Source organism: Rhinopithecus roxellana, chromosome 5, assembly GCF_007565055.1.
Source record: "Rhinopithecus roxellana isolate Shanxi Qingling chromosome 5, ASM756505v1, whole genome shotgun sequence".
Taxonomy (NCBI): domain Eukaryota; kingdom Metazoa; phylum Chordata; class Mammalia; order Primates; family Cercopithecidae; genus Rhinopithecus; species Rhinopithecus roxellana.
Genome location: NC_044553.1, coordinates 1,424,316 through 1,439,682, shown reverse-complemented (window position 1 = coordinate 1,439,682; position 15,367 = coordinate 1,424,316). Strand labels below are relative to the sequence as shown.

The following is a 15,367-nucleotide window of genomic DNA, read 5'->3' as shown; positions in this document are numbered from 1 at the left end:
ATCACATTCTGTCATCTTGCTTAATTAGTTGTGAATTTGTTTTCAGTTGTTTAGTTCAAGTTCCCATACTCACTTTCTGATAAAATAGTCACATACGATAATCTTGAGATATTAAAATGAAAAACAATCACTAATTTCAAAATGAACCCAACTTCCAGGAGAGATGAAAATTCCTTTGTGGTGAAGGGTGTGAAGGGTGGAGACATGGTTGAATACTGAGGTTGTGTTCACAATTGTATTATTTTAATTAGGGAACTTCAATACATCCCTTATACTTATTAGAAACTCCCATTGAGAACCTTGATGTAATGTAATTAGTTGATGGGTCACACAAAAACAATGAAGCTGAAGGTTACTGAGCAGAACTTGCTATTGCAACTTTAGCTTTCCTTTAGAACACATTCCTCTACCTGATGTGAAATTAGCCCAGGTGCGCTGATGAGCATTTTACAGTTAACCAAAGACCAGGAAATGAGCACTCATGTGTGTGGAGCAGAGCATGGCCTGGGATGCTTTGCAAACAAAGTGGCTTCTCACATCTTCTGGAAAACCCATCAAAATGGGCAAGTTATGGATCTCTTAGGAGCACCCACCTATCCCACATTCATGGCTAATATAAAAGTGGAAATTGACGTTACATTTTGACATGTTTTTGCAATAGCTGGTACCTGTTGTTCCTTTCCATGTTTAGGGCTTCCTTTAGGATTTCTTGTAGGGCAGGCCTGTGACAAAATCTCTAAGCATTTGCTTGTCTGTAAAGAATTTTATTTCTCCTTCACTTATGAAACTTAGTTTGGTTGGATATGAAATTCTGGGTTGAAAATCCTTTTCTTTAAGAATGTTGAATATTGGCCCCCACTCTCTTCTGGCTTGTAGAGTTTCTGCCGAGAGATCTGCTGTTAGTCTGATGGGCTTCCCTTTATGTGTAACCCGACCTTTCTCTCTGGCTGCCCTTAACATTTTTTCCTTCATTTTAACTTTGGTGAATCTGACGATTATGTGTCTTGGAGGTGTTCTTCTCGAGGAGTATCGTTGTGGCGTTGTTCCATTGTACATACATTGTACAATGGTTTGTGGCATACTTGAACATATTGTTTTATTCCAAACATCACTCTCCCTTAAATAAAGTCATTTTTATTTCAGGATAAATGTTATGATACAAGATTCTTTCTCATATAATTTTTTTAACTTTCCTTATCGAAAATACTTCTCTATTTCTGTAACTTTCTTTAAATTTCTCTTATTTACTGGTTATGTTTATGATGTTTTATAAGAAATCTTTGAATTAAGTTCTTTTTGTAAGAACAAATTTTTTTAAAAAATAAGTTTTTATAGTATATATTTTTTAAAACAATTGGTAATGACTTAAACATTTAGTCAATATTTATTACTTAATTAAACTTTACATTTTGAAATTGTAGAACAAGTTTATGCAAAAGGTTTACTTTATTACATTTACCTAGTTTATTTTTAAGCAGTTTACCTAGATTATTTACGAAAGTTATAATACTCACACTTTAAAGTCTTTTCCTTGTTAACCATGTTATAACCCATGAACTTCATGTATTTACCTAAGTAAAAATCTTATGTTTAATTAAATGATTGTTTTTCTGATAGCTATTTACCTGTTTTTTATTAAAACAACAATATTAAACATACTATTTGCCAAATAACAAAAATCATTCTGGCTTTAACTAGGTTTATAATTTTATAATCTTTATAAAAAATTTGCACACCATATTATATCTAGCTGTGATTTTAAATAGAAAATCACTTGATCAATTAATATAAACAATAAGGTAAGCTGATAATTCTGAAAATATCTCTAATTTTGCTTTAACAATGATTTTAAAGCCAACTCATTTATTAAATGTTAATTTATGTCACAGGTACTTAAAATGTATCTAGGGCTCCTTTATTTAAAAATAGTTACTTATTTTAAAGGCAAGTTTGTACCTTGTAGCCACAACGCATAACAACATATATATACATACATATTAACACATACATACCAGCACACATTCACACTAATACAAAGATACTAGAGCTTTTACTTCAAAACTCCAGCTATGGAATATTAATAAAAACTCAGCAGCTGTTTTTAAAAAGGGTTAAGATGTAAGCAGTGGTTGTTAATTTAAAACCAGTAGAAATGCCTTGTAAACTGGAAAACAAAACATTTTAAAGCAAAAAACATATCCTCATCTTTCTTTATAAACTTCAGAAAAATTTCATTATACTCTCTTACTATTCTAATGTTTAGAAACCTTAATTCACATTGAGAAACCTCGGATTACTTAATATGACATGGCTTTGAGATTTTAAATTACTGAAGATAATGATGAGATTATATTTACCAAATTAATATTTGTAAAGCAATATAAAATTTAAAGCTGACTAATAAAAGATGCATATTTTCTTTACAAAGTGTTTCATTAAACAGACTTCACTTGATTGGTGGTCTTTGAAACCCAGCTTGATTAGATTATTGGCCTTAGAGTGGAGCCATTTAAGAAAAAGGGACGAGAAAGTATGCAGCTTTTAGTGCATTAACTGCAATTGTTTATGCAAATGTGCAAAGAAATGAGTAGCCTTCTATAGTAATGACCATTTCCTGTAAACTGTCCTCAGCCACTCCTAACATAGCTTTCAAAGCCACCCTAACATCGCAGCTTTCACTCACTTGTGCACACACCAAGAATAAATCCTCTCACAATACTATGTAATTCTGGCAGCCTCCAAAGCCAAAAACATTACATAATACAAGAAAGCAGAGTTTTATACCTGAGAAAAATCTGCCAATGATTGAATCCACAAAGGAAGCAGGAAAACTCCCAACAGGTTAGTGTCCAGATCCAAAAGGAACCCTCATCCTCCTCCCTGCCCTAACCCAGGGACCTGATGTGGAGCTGCCTCCTAAGGGAGCAGTGTTCTCCTCAGTGCCTCCAGCCACCCTTCCCCCCCACCATCGTGTCCTCAGTGTTCCCTGGTGTTCTGAGCCCCCCCTGGTGTCCTAAGCTCCCCTTGGTGTCCTGAGAGCCCCCTGCTGTCCTGAACACACCCTGGTGTTCTGAGTTCCCTGGTGTCCTGAGCACCTCCTGGTTTTCTGAGATTCCCCTGGTTTTCTGATTGCCCCCTGTAGCTCTTATGCACAAGCACTCCCTGGTATCCTGAGCACCTCCTGGAGGTCGTGAGAATCCCCTGGTGACCTGAGGCCTCCCTGGTGGTTTGGAGAGCCCCCAGGTGTCCTGAGTGCCCCCAATGTCCTGAGCACCCCCTGGTGTGCTGAGTGCCCCCTGGTGGTTCTGAGTGTCTTCTGATGTCTTGCGTGCTCCCTGGTGATTTGGAGCGCCCCCTGGTGTCCTGGGTGCCCCTTGGTGTCCTGGGTGCCCCCTGGTGGTTTTGAGTGCCCCCTGCTGTCCTGAGCGCCCCCTGGTGTCCTGACTGACCCCTCGTTGTTCTGAGGACCCTCTAGTGTCCTGAGCTCCCCCTGGTGTCCTGAGTGCTCCCTAGTGGTTCTGAGCCCCTGAGGTCCTGAGCACCCCCTGGTGATTCTAAGCGCCCCCTGGTGTCCTGAGCGTCCCCTGGTGGTTTTGAGTGTCCCCTGGTGTTCTGAGCGCCCCCTGGTGGTTCTGAGCACCCCATGGTGTCCTGAGAGCTCCCTGGTTTCCTGAGCAACCCCTGGTGATGCTGAGCAGCATCTACCATGCTGTCCCCTCCTGTTTCCCTGCAGAGAGGTTTGGGTCTGCTCTCACGCAGATGTTTCCTCACTGTGTCCCTCACAGTAATACAGGGACTTTTCCTGAGCTCTCAGCTTAATTATCTTTTTTTAAAAAATATATATATACATTATGTTGTAGGGTACATGTGCAGAATGTGCAGGTTTGTTACATACGTATACATATGCCATGTTGGTGTGCTGCACCCAGTAATTCGTCATTTACATTAGGTATATTTCCTAATGCTATCCCACCCCCTCCCCCCACCCCACAATAGGCCCTGGTGTGTGATATTCCCCTTCCTGTGTCCAAGTGATCTCATTGTTCAATTCCCACCTATGAGTGAGAACATGCAGTGTATGATTTTCTGTTCTTGCAATAGTTTGCTGAGAATGATGGTTTCCAGCTGCATCCATGTCCCTACAAAGGACATGAACTCATCCTGTTTATGGCTGCATAGTATTCCATGGTGTATATGTACCACATTTTCTTAATCCAGTCTGTCATTGATGGACATTTGGGTTGATTCCAAGTCTTTGCTATTGTGAATAGTGCCGCAATAAACACACGTGTGCATGTGTCTTTATAGGAGCATGATTTATACTCCTTTGGGTATATAACCAGTAATGGGATGGCTGGGTCAAATGGTATTTCTAGTTCTAGATCCTTGAGGAATTGCCACACTGTCTTCCACAATGGTTGAACTAGTTTACAGTCCCACCAACAGTGTAAAAGTGTTCCTATTTCTCCACTTCCTCTCCAGCACCTGTTATTTCCAGACTTTTTAATGATTGCCATTCTAACTGCTGTGAGATGGTATCTCATTGTGGTTTTGATTTGCATTTCTCTGATGGATAGTGATGATGAGCATTTTTTCAGGTATCTTTTGGCTGCATAAATATCTTCTTTTGAGAAGTGTCTGTTCATATCCTTTGCCCACTTTTTGATGGGTTTGTTTGTTTTTTTGTTGTTGTAAATTTGTTTGAGTTCCTTGTAGGTTCTGGATATCAGTCCTTTATCAGATGAGTAGATTGCAAAAAATTTCTCCCATTCTGTAGGTTGCCTTGTTCACTCTGATGGTAGTTTCTTTTGCTGTGCAGAAGCTCTTTAGTTTAATTAGATCCCATTTGTCACTTTTGGCTTTTGTTACCATTGCTTTTGGTGTTTTAGATATGAAGTACTTGCCCATGCCTATGTCCTGAATGGTATTACCTAGGTTTTCTTCTAGGGTTTTTATGGTTTTAGGTCTAACATTTAAGTCTCTAATCCATCTTGAATTAATTTTTGTATAAGGAGTAACGAAGGCATCCCGTTTTGGCTTTCTACTTATGGTTGCCAGTTTTCCCAGCACCATTTCTTAAATAGTGAATCCTTTCCCCATTTCTTGTTTCTGTCAGGTTTGTCAAAGATCAGATGGTTGTAGATGTGCGGTATTACTTCTGAGGACTCTGTTCTATTCCATTGGTCTATATACCTGTTTTCATACCAGTACCATGCTGTTTTGGTTACTGTAGCTTTGTAGTATAGTTTGAAGTCAGGTAGCATGATGCCTCTACTGTGTCCCTCACAGTAATGCAGGGGCTTTTCCTGAGCTCTCAGATTAATCATCTTAAAAGAGATTTTCTGATAAGAGCATCTCTGAGGAATGTTAATCTTCTTTGTACTCAAGGAGAGTCTCATTGGGAACTTCCACTAAAATTACTTATGTTATTACCCACACGAATTGCTCTCATGAAGACTGCTGGACCAAGCTTATGCTGTTTTCATTGAAAGCGAATCCAGAGGCTTTGCAGAAAGGTCTGAGAATTCTTGGTCTATAGTATTTCTCTGTGTGACTCCACCAGTTAACTTCACAGGGGACTTCTGCACACACAGAGGCAACAGCTGAGCCTGATCCATGGGGAATATGAATATTGAGAGTGATGACAAGAGAAGCTCAGATCAGCACACACCCCATTGTTTGGACACTGAGGAAGAGCACAGATGTGGGGTGGCTCATCACCAGGGCCTGCAGGAACAGGGGATGAGCTGCTTTTCATTTGCAGGGGAGGGACCTCATTTCCATGTCTTTCTCCCTGGGGACATGAGTGCATTAGTCAGCAGGGCTCATCCCGTCTCTGTCTCTGGATTCCAGGGAGGGCAGGGTCAAAGGATTCCTGGGACTGGATTTTCAGGGTTGATCTGCCCATTACTCTTTTTCTCATATGTGGACCCCATTAGGGTATCTTTATAGTATCAATGTTTATAACACAGAAGAGTGGATAAAATTCTTTTTGACTGAAAAGAGTTCCCCTCTCATCCCAGGGAATAGGTGTTCCTTTACCTGTAGTTGCTGCCACCAAAAAAACGATCCTCCCGGCCCAGTCCATGATGAGAAGCTGAGCTCTCAGGGGATTCTCTAGAGGAGGGATTGGTTGTTGGATGATGCTCTCAGGGCACAGACATCCAGTGGATGTCAGGTTATTTACTTCAGTGGATCTCAGCTTATTTGCATATTCATGAGGCAGAACATTTGCTACCTCAGAGCCTGATCCATGATAAGAAAGGGAAGGTAAATGACACACTGGCCTTATGAGAGTGAGATGCAGATGGTCTGAGCCCTAATCCTGTTTGATGAAATGCATGTCCTGCTCCATTTATGAATGTTTGTGGACAGAGGTCCTTTCACTGAAGAATAAGCCCCCTCAGAGCATGCTCCTCATTGTGAACTTTCATTTTATAAGCGTAGAGACCGCCTGGAAGATTTCTGGAACCATCCCTCTCCATGACACTGAGAAGAGGCCTTGGCCCTATTCTGGACCTGTCAGGCACTGGCACAGCTCACTGGTGATCTGAGACAGTGACTGCTGATCTCCTATATGAGCGTCCAGCAGGTCCCTCTGAGATCCGCTGGGTACTCCTGGTCCAGTGTCTCTAGCACCTGCCCTGTGTCTGATTCCCCAGCATCTTCAATGGAAGCACTCTTGGTTTAGAGATTTGCCCTGTGATGTGTAATTAGAGCTGATTTTCTCATCTCAGGAACAATAGGAATCAGAAGTTGAAACAGTAGTTTGGAATTCTTTATGAACTCACTGCTCCCAATATAATTGTCAAGGAATTTGTGTTTGTAATAATTTTGGGCTAATTTTGAACTCCATTTGTTAGTATTTTATGAAGTATTTACATACTTTCAGTTCATATCCATAGATCCTCATTTTTACATATTGATTTCTGACTCACTTGGTAAGTGCCACTGCCACACTCCAAGATCCACCACTGCCCTGTCACTCACACAATGTAGGCAACATTACTTAACACTGAAATCTGAATTTCTTATTCATAGAAATATAGTGGCTACCACAATTCTGTATCCACTGAGTTAGTAAAACCATCCGTATTCTTCATATTCTCACTATTACGATACTAATAATCCCAGAAGCCCACTTTAAAAATAGTTCTCATTGCCTTAAATTGTATGAATGGTTCAGATATCAGCAACTTGTTGAACTCCTATTTTAGCTTTTTTTTCTGACAAAGGAAGACTCAGGCCTTCAGAGGAAACCTTCTCAGCAGCCTCCTGTGCACCTGCTCCAGGGCTTGAACCTGTGTTGTGTGGCTCCTGAGGGACTCTCCAGCCCAGCCCTTGCCTTGCAAGGAGGTTCCAGTTGGGGCTCACAAACATTTACCCCCAGCTTCTCTAGGCCAACATGAAATGGCTTTGTTCTGGTTTAGAATACTCTTTCAGTGACACCATATGCTGCTGACACCATTTCTTGAAACAAGTTATTAGCCTTACTAAATCTGTTGAACTCTGCAGGGGGAACCAAAGCAAGGATTATATGATGAAGGAGGAAGCTCCTTCTCTGAAGCTCTGGATTCACTTCATTAGTGAATCCAAAATGAATACAGAAACTTACAGGAGTTTGGGGAGCGATGTGTTTCTTCAATGGGCTCCTGCAGTTGAATATTGCACCTGAGAATACCAGCAGGTCCAGATACATTCAGATGACACCCCACTCCATATCCACTATTCCAATAACACACATTTTCCCTTCTTCCTATTTTGTAGCTTATAGGAAGTGCCACCTACACTGACACTAGGCCCATGTATCTGACTTTTTCCCTAGAAGTCTAAAGCAAACAGGATACAAGGGGAGACTTGGGAAGTGCATGCAGGTTGTTCTTTTCATTTTCTCAGCTAGGAATCCAGCAAAGGCTTCATGATAACAGAAGCTGAGGTCAGTCAGGGAGTTTTCAAGACCTTGGTCTTAAAAATGGTGATATCAGAGGCTTCGGATTCCTCTACTGTCTTGTCTCACTCTCTGCCATTTTCCATTAGTTTCCCTATGTTCTCCTCAGATAGAGTCTGTGCATTGCTACACTTGCGTCTTTAATTCAGAGCCATCATCCTTGTGAGAATAGATTATGCAGTGCGGGTAAGCACCGCCCATTCTGACCATGGAAACCTAGAGACATGATTGGCATCCTCTTCTGGGCTGTGACCTTGACCAGGCATCACCAGGGGGAAAAGCTCATTTTTGTCAGCTAATCCCTTTTGTGGTTTCAGTGTCCCTAGACTATTTACTTACTTCTTACCCCTATTGGCTAACTTTGCTCATTTGTATAATCATGGAAAGATGGAAGAAAAATCTGGAATGGAAGATTTGTCTTCATTCACATAAGATAAGGTTCTGGAAACGTCCTTCCCTGTAGAAGCTCCTGAAGCAGGCTCCTCGTATGTTTCTCAGTAATTAATCATCTGCAATTCTGATCCATAGGAAATGCATTTGGATTTTATTTTTTAGAAACCTGAGGTTTCTGGAGAGAAAGTAGAGAAACTTTAGAAGTGAAAGACCCTCTGGAATGTTGCATTTACCGAGTCCACATCTGTCTTTCAGATGTCTATAGTGCTTGTCACGCAGTGCCCTCAATATCTTGTGGCTTCTGCAACCTCTGTTCCAGTTAAGTAAGTGTCAACTGCCATTTTAGGCATGTCCGTCTATCCAGTTTTTGGAGTGGGTAAGATTTCTTGTTACTTCAGTTACTTGATAGATTCCAAAAAGTGTTGACATTCAGATAATGCAGATTTCTTTTGACATAAAAATGAGGTTGATTAATTTTATAATCTACATTTAGGAGCCTAAACCAAAAGCACAATCAAGTGTCACCTCAGATGTGTTACTGGAGGCAGAATTCTGATCTCATTACATATAAGTGGTACCTGGTCTGACATAAATGAACAGGCAAGGAGACAGAAAAAGGACATGGCACAAGGTTTATGAAAAAGTCTCAGCAATTTTAATTTTCTTCTGAGGAAGCTGAAATTGTGCAAGTAAAACAGTGTGACTGGTCATGTGTCAGGTGAAGTTGTGTTCTGGAAAGTATCTCCAGTCCTGGGCTGGATCCAGTAGGTGCACTCAGGCCCCAAATCCTAAAGCAGGGAATTGTATTCCTTAAACAGATGATATTCCAATGAGAAAACTGTTCTCAGCTGAGCTGCAGAGCAGGGAGCAGGAGACGGAGGTGACCTTGGCTTCCCAGAATTGCTGAAACTTGAAGACCAAGGCCACCTCCTCATAGATGGAGCAGAGATCTACCTATGAGTACATCACATCGGCTCTGTCTTCAGGAATCTTGAGCTGTGGGGGAGGTGAAGGAATGTGATTTATTCCTTTCTGCTAATGCAGTGTGCTTCAGAGAAAATGAATTGAAAATTTAATACGTATGCTTTTTGCCATAATAAGGGAGAGAATATGAATAATTCATGGCAATGCAAGTGGTCACTTCCGAGCTGGCAGAAGGAGCAAGTGCCCAACTGAGAGAAGGAAGCACCCTGCCCCAGGAAGCAGGTGGGCTAAGACCATCCCCTGAGAACTGCTCTCCAGATGCCACGTGTCAGTGGAACGTGGGCCCGTGCCTGGGATCTTGTGCATAGTGTGGAGAGCAGAGCACAGCTCCATTCCTCCTCTCTGTGTGACCTAGGATGTGACCTCTTCCTCTGAGCTTCATTCTAACTAGGTGTTAAAATCAAATAACAGCAGTAACTTTACCTGTAAACTTTCCGGTAAGAGCCAGTGATGATCAGAATTGTTATCACTGTTGTTGTCCAAACCCTTAAATATCATAAAACTACCTGTGTGACCCCTTGTCTCAGACCTCAGATGACCACCTCACAGAGAGCACACCTGCTTTGTTTCTGTCACAAACGTGGTATTAGAACTGGAAACTATGTGTACCTTGTTATAGAATTTATATCTTAGTTATGTTACATTGGATGAAGTTAGAATTAGTAAGTGACAGTTAGAATTTCAGGTGATGGGATATCTAAGGAAACTGTCGATGGTGTGTCTTCATTTCTCACTGCTTATTATAGATAATGTGAGAGGAGAGAGAAAAATTAAAGAGAAAACTATTGACCAATAGTCAGGTGTTTGATAAACACAGGAGATTTTCACATCTTCTGGAAACCCCATTAAATTAAATAAATTAGGGAACTTTAATACACTTTTCCACATTCTAGATGTATGTGTAATACAGATTTAGATTTAAGTGCACAGAGATAACACAGAAAATGGAAATTCAGCTACAGATCAGTTTGCCAAATAGGCAGATTTAAACTAGTTTGTAATTTTACCTAAATACTCAAAGAATAAACCCTAGATTCAAATAACAAATGATAGAATTTCAGTGTTAGGTGATTGGTTGAGAGAAGCTTGAACTAACATTATTTTGATTAATCATACATCAATAACAAAAGTTTGTCCAGTGGTCCAAATTTTCAAGGGGCTGCTTGAGTAAATAGTTTCTACCTCCCCTACCTGTGATTTCTGGCAGAATCTATCATCCTCTAAAACCCAGGGACCATTAAGAACAGAGACAGAAGTTTGAATACTATGAAGTTTTGAGAGACCCAAATTACTGCCTGGACTGGTTGATGAGGATGATCTCTATAAGCCTCGTCTTTGAAGAGTGTATGGTGGCTTTTGTTATAATGAACAGGTAGCAACAAAGACAGTCAAGGAAAATGAAGGAGGAGGGGAACATGGTCCAAACAGAAGAACAACATAAAGATCTAGAAACTGATATCAATGAAAGCGAAGCATATGGATTACCTGAAAGAAAATGTAAAGTAAATGTTAGAAACGTGTTCAATGAGCTAGTGGCAACATGCAAGAACAATGTGAGAATTTTAATAGAGATAAAACATTTAAAAGATGACTAAACAAAAATATTGATGCTGAAGAATACAATAAGTCAGACAAAAATTTTAAGAGGATTTTAGACCAGACTAGATCAAGTAATAAAGGAAACAGTAAACATAAGAAAGATCATTTGAAATAGAGACAGAGAAGAAAAACTTAAATGAAAAATAAAAAAGAGTTAAAGACTTATGAGTCAGGAAGCACAATGAAAATGAAATTTTATGCATTGAGGAGTAATGCAAAGATAAGACAAAAGGGGTAGTGAAGGAAGAGGGTGAGAGAGAGACAGAGAGAGAGAGACAGAGAGAGAGAGACAGAGAAAGAGAGACAGAGCAAGAGAGGCAGAAAGGTTTTTAAAGAAGTAATAGCATAGAAACTTTCTAAATCTGGAGAAGCAAATATTCATCCACATCCATGAAGCTCTATACATTTTAAATAAGGTAAACCAAATGAGAAAAATCAAAGATAGTTTGAAACCACATTATTAAAGGAAAGGTTTTTGAAAACGGAAAGTAAAAGAGAAGATTTAGCAGATTTCTCAGCAGAAGATTTTCAGTTCAGAATGGAGAGGAATTATATTAGATAATGTACGGTTTATTAACAGAGATTAATTCTGAGAAATGTATTTCTAGTCAATGTCATCATTGTGAAAGCATCATAGGGAGAACTTACACAAACCTACAAGGAATATCCTACTACACATAGACTATGTGGAATAGCACAATGTTTCCAGACAAGTAACCTGTACAGAGTGTTACTGCACCAAACACTGCAGGGAACTGAAACGCTGTGGTAAGTATCTCTCTATTTAAACACATGTAAATATGGAACATCCTTAGTGAAAATACGGCATAACAATGTTATGTGGCCACAAACATATATGTGGTCTATTGCTGACTGAATCATTGTTAGGTGGCCCATGACTGTATTCAAATTGCTGGGGGGAAAAGAATGAAAAACAAGCAAAACTCTGCCAACCAAGAAATTTTACCATGTAAATCGTTTTGTAAAATAAAGGATAGATAACACCTTTCCTAGAGAAGCAAAAACTAAAGGAATTATTCAACACAGGGCCTGCCTTAAACACTAAAGGGTCTCAACTAGGTCTGCAGAATAATGACATTGCTGCATCAGCTCCATTCTGGCCTCTGCCATGTGATAGTTTTGTGTGAATTTTCTTTCTACTCTCAGGACTTTTTTTCTCTCTCATCTTCTAACTCCATTCTCCTTTTAATTCTCAGTTTGTTGAAAGGATTCATATTTAGCTAAGAACATTAAAAACTTGGGAAAAAATTTCATCTTAAATGCAACAAATTTAATTACCTGTCTTCATGGATGGCCATCTGTTCTTTTCTTGTTGTCCTATGGGATGTGGCCCTTGTTTCTACTTCATTCCAGTCCTTAGTTCCATATGTATGAGGCGTCCAACCATCACACACCCAGGAACATCTTGGAGGAAGGGACCCTACCATCTGCCTCATCCTCCTTCAGGTGCACAGCGGCCATTCCTTTAGCTGTTGTATGTGCTTTAGGGCTTTCCATTTAAAAGTGTATTTCACTATCCCCCAAATAAAGTTCCTGGACCTTAAAAAGTGATGTGGTGTTGGGGGCATTGACAGCCAAATTTCGTTGAAAGCCTCTTCTGCCCTTGGTAATTAAGGAAGACTGGGAAGAAGAGAACAAAACTCAGACCTCATGTACCTCCTCATTTAGCAATAGATTCAGTGCAAATTTAGAAAGTTGAAGACATAGAGTAATGTTGGTCTTGTTTTCTGTGGCATGCTAAGGAGACAGCAGAAGATGGTCAGTGGTCAGTCTCCATCCAGCTGGTACCCATTGTCCAGTAGTTAGGTCGTAAGAAAAGATAAAAGACAACTTTTGTGACAAAGCCCCAAGGGCTTCATTAAAACACTTTGCCCAGAAATTGGTCAACAGGGACATGACAAGTTTTTATACCACAGCTACGATTTTTTGCCTACTTTATGTAGAAATCTGAGCGATGTGACCAGCCTCAGGGGGGCTGATTCTCCATCCAGGGGACAACGCTAACAGAGTTATGAGTTATGTGGTATTAGTCGGTCTGGGTCTTCATAAGAAGACAACACGGAGTGGGTGGCTTAAACAACAAATATTGATTTTCTCACAATTCTGAAGTCTGAATGTTGAAGATCAAGGTGCTGGCAGGGTTGGTTCTTGGTGCACCTTCTTCCTGGCATGCACTGGGGCACCTTCTAATACACTGCGTCTCCACATGGCCTCTTCTCTGCTTGCACGTGAAAAGTGAGAGGTCTCTGGTGTCTCTTCCTCTTCTTATAAAGACAGCACGTCTATTGCATTAGGTTCTCACACTTCTGACCACATTCAACCTTAATTGTATCATTAAAATTCCTATATAGATCCATTGAATTTAAGATTTCAGCATATGAATTTCAAAGAGGGCAAAATTCGATTGATGACACAAACCAAGAGGTGGTGAGAAGCATTAGAATATATATATTTTTAATCACTAAGGAATAATGGGCCATGCAGGAACTTGTAGGAAAGTTCCTAGTAATCGGTGAAACTTCAATTGTAAGAGGAAAATGTGCCTTCCTCATTTCTTTTCTGGCAGGAGAATGTGAGGAAGCAGAACCACAGATATCAAAGAAAGAGGAGCCCTGGGGACAGCTGAGGTGCTGGTGAGGAGGGAGAGCACTGAGCAGATGAGGAAGCCCCGCCCTCCCTGCACCTGCTCCTGACCCGGCCTCGGGCTCTGTGGTCCCCGCGCGCCCCCTGCTGGTCCTGAGCGGCACCTGCGCCCGCCCCCTCCGCCGCCCTGCAGGGAGGTTTGTGTCTGGGCTCACACTCACCTCCCCTCACTGTGTCTCTCGCACAGTAATACACGGCCGTGTCCGCGGCGGTCACAGAGCTCAGCTTCAGGGAGAACTGGTTCTTGGACGTGTCTACTGACATGGTGACACGACTCTTGAGGGAGGGGTTGTAGTTGGTGCTCCCACCACTACCATAGATATACCCAATCCACTCCAGTCCCTTCCCTGGGGGCTGGCGGATCCAGCTCCAGTAGTTACTGCTGATGGAACCACCAGAGACAGCGCAGGTGAGGGACAGGGTCTCCGAAGGCTTCACCAGTCCTGGGCCTGACTCCTGCAGCTGCACCTGGGACAGGACCCCTGTGAACAGAGAGACCCACAGTGAGCCCTGGGATCAGAGGCAGCCTCCCATATCGTCATATCTGCATCCCCGAGACACTCACATCTGGGAGCTGCTACCAGGAGGAGGAAGAACCACAGGTGCTTCATGTTCTTGCACAGGATGTCCGTGACTCTCACAGGGCATTTCCCATGTGAGCAGGACCCTGAATTTAAGGAAATGTGTGGTGGTTTCCTGTGGGTGCCTAAGTGAGGATTTGCATGTGGGTGGTGCCTTTGTATGGAGAGGTGAAAAGGGATGAGGGAGGTCCAGTCTTTGGGACTCACCCTGAGAGGAGGATGCTGGCTGTGCCCTCTGAGAACTCAGTTCTCTTCCTGGGGCCTCCCCTCACCAAGCCCAGAGTCCTCTTCTTCCAGGTAGGGAGATGTGCTGAAGGAGGTGGTCTGGGAGATGAGTGTGATCATGGATCAAGGACAGATTTTTGGAATAGGTTCAATGCTGTTCTACCCGTGAAGATTTATATGAAACCAACCAAACATCCAGGTTATCTAAATTGTCAAATCTCCATTCAAAAACATTAGGGCAGCAGCTAAATATATTTGTCACAGTGAACTTATACAAACCTACATCCATGCAATGTTTATTGTAATTCAGAATATCCATCATGGTTAGAGGGAATATATCTGTCCCACAGAGTGCATCATAAAAAAAATAGAAATCTGAGACCTTCCCTTTTGTGCCTGTTTGAAATTTGGGATTCTGTCTGCAGTCTCAGGAGAAGGTAGTGGGACGTATCTCCAACCGTGTCAATATGTGATGCTGAGAATATGGCCTGACCTTTATACACTTCTCTGTGAATAGATGTAGATTGGGGATCACAGTGACAATTTCAGTCCAAAACTATAATAGGTCAGCACAGGAGCATAGTTTCATCATCAAGATTAGTGCAATTGCCTTTCCTGGGAACAAGAGAGGACATCTGTGAACCCTCCCCTCTGAGAGCACAAGGAACTCTGATTCTTCCCTGACAGGTCACACTTCTGAAACATGGCTGGCTGCAAAAGGACACTCAAGCCCAGAGTCCTCACCAACATATTTATCATTTCAGGTACACCTGTGTCTGAAAGTCTTTCTCCTTCATTGAATTGCATGAACACACCTTAGAGTTTGCGGTATTGCAACTTGGGCATTTGACATTAGTTTGGTGAATTATATAATAAATCTATCTCCATGGATGTGGGTAACAGAAGAGTCATCAGAGGTAGGGTGTGTTTTAACATCAGGACAAACCTGGGCTCTCTTGTTAGGACTGAACAA

General features: G+C 41.3%; 1 gene segment (V, D, J or C); it reads right to left on the bottom strand.

Moving 5' to 3' along the window:
- Positions 1-9,255: 9,255 nt before the first annotated feature.
- Positions 9,256-14,255, bottom strand: LOC115897402. The segment is given in 3 exon segments: positions 9,256-9,337; positions 13,750-14,070; positions 14,154-14,255. Coding segments are annotated over 3 exon segments (381 nt in total).
- Between the last annotated feature and the right edge of the window lie 1,112 nt (positions 14,256-15,367).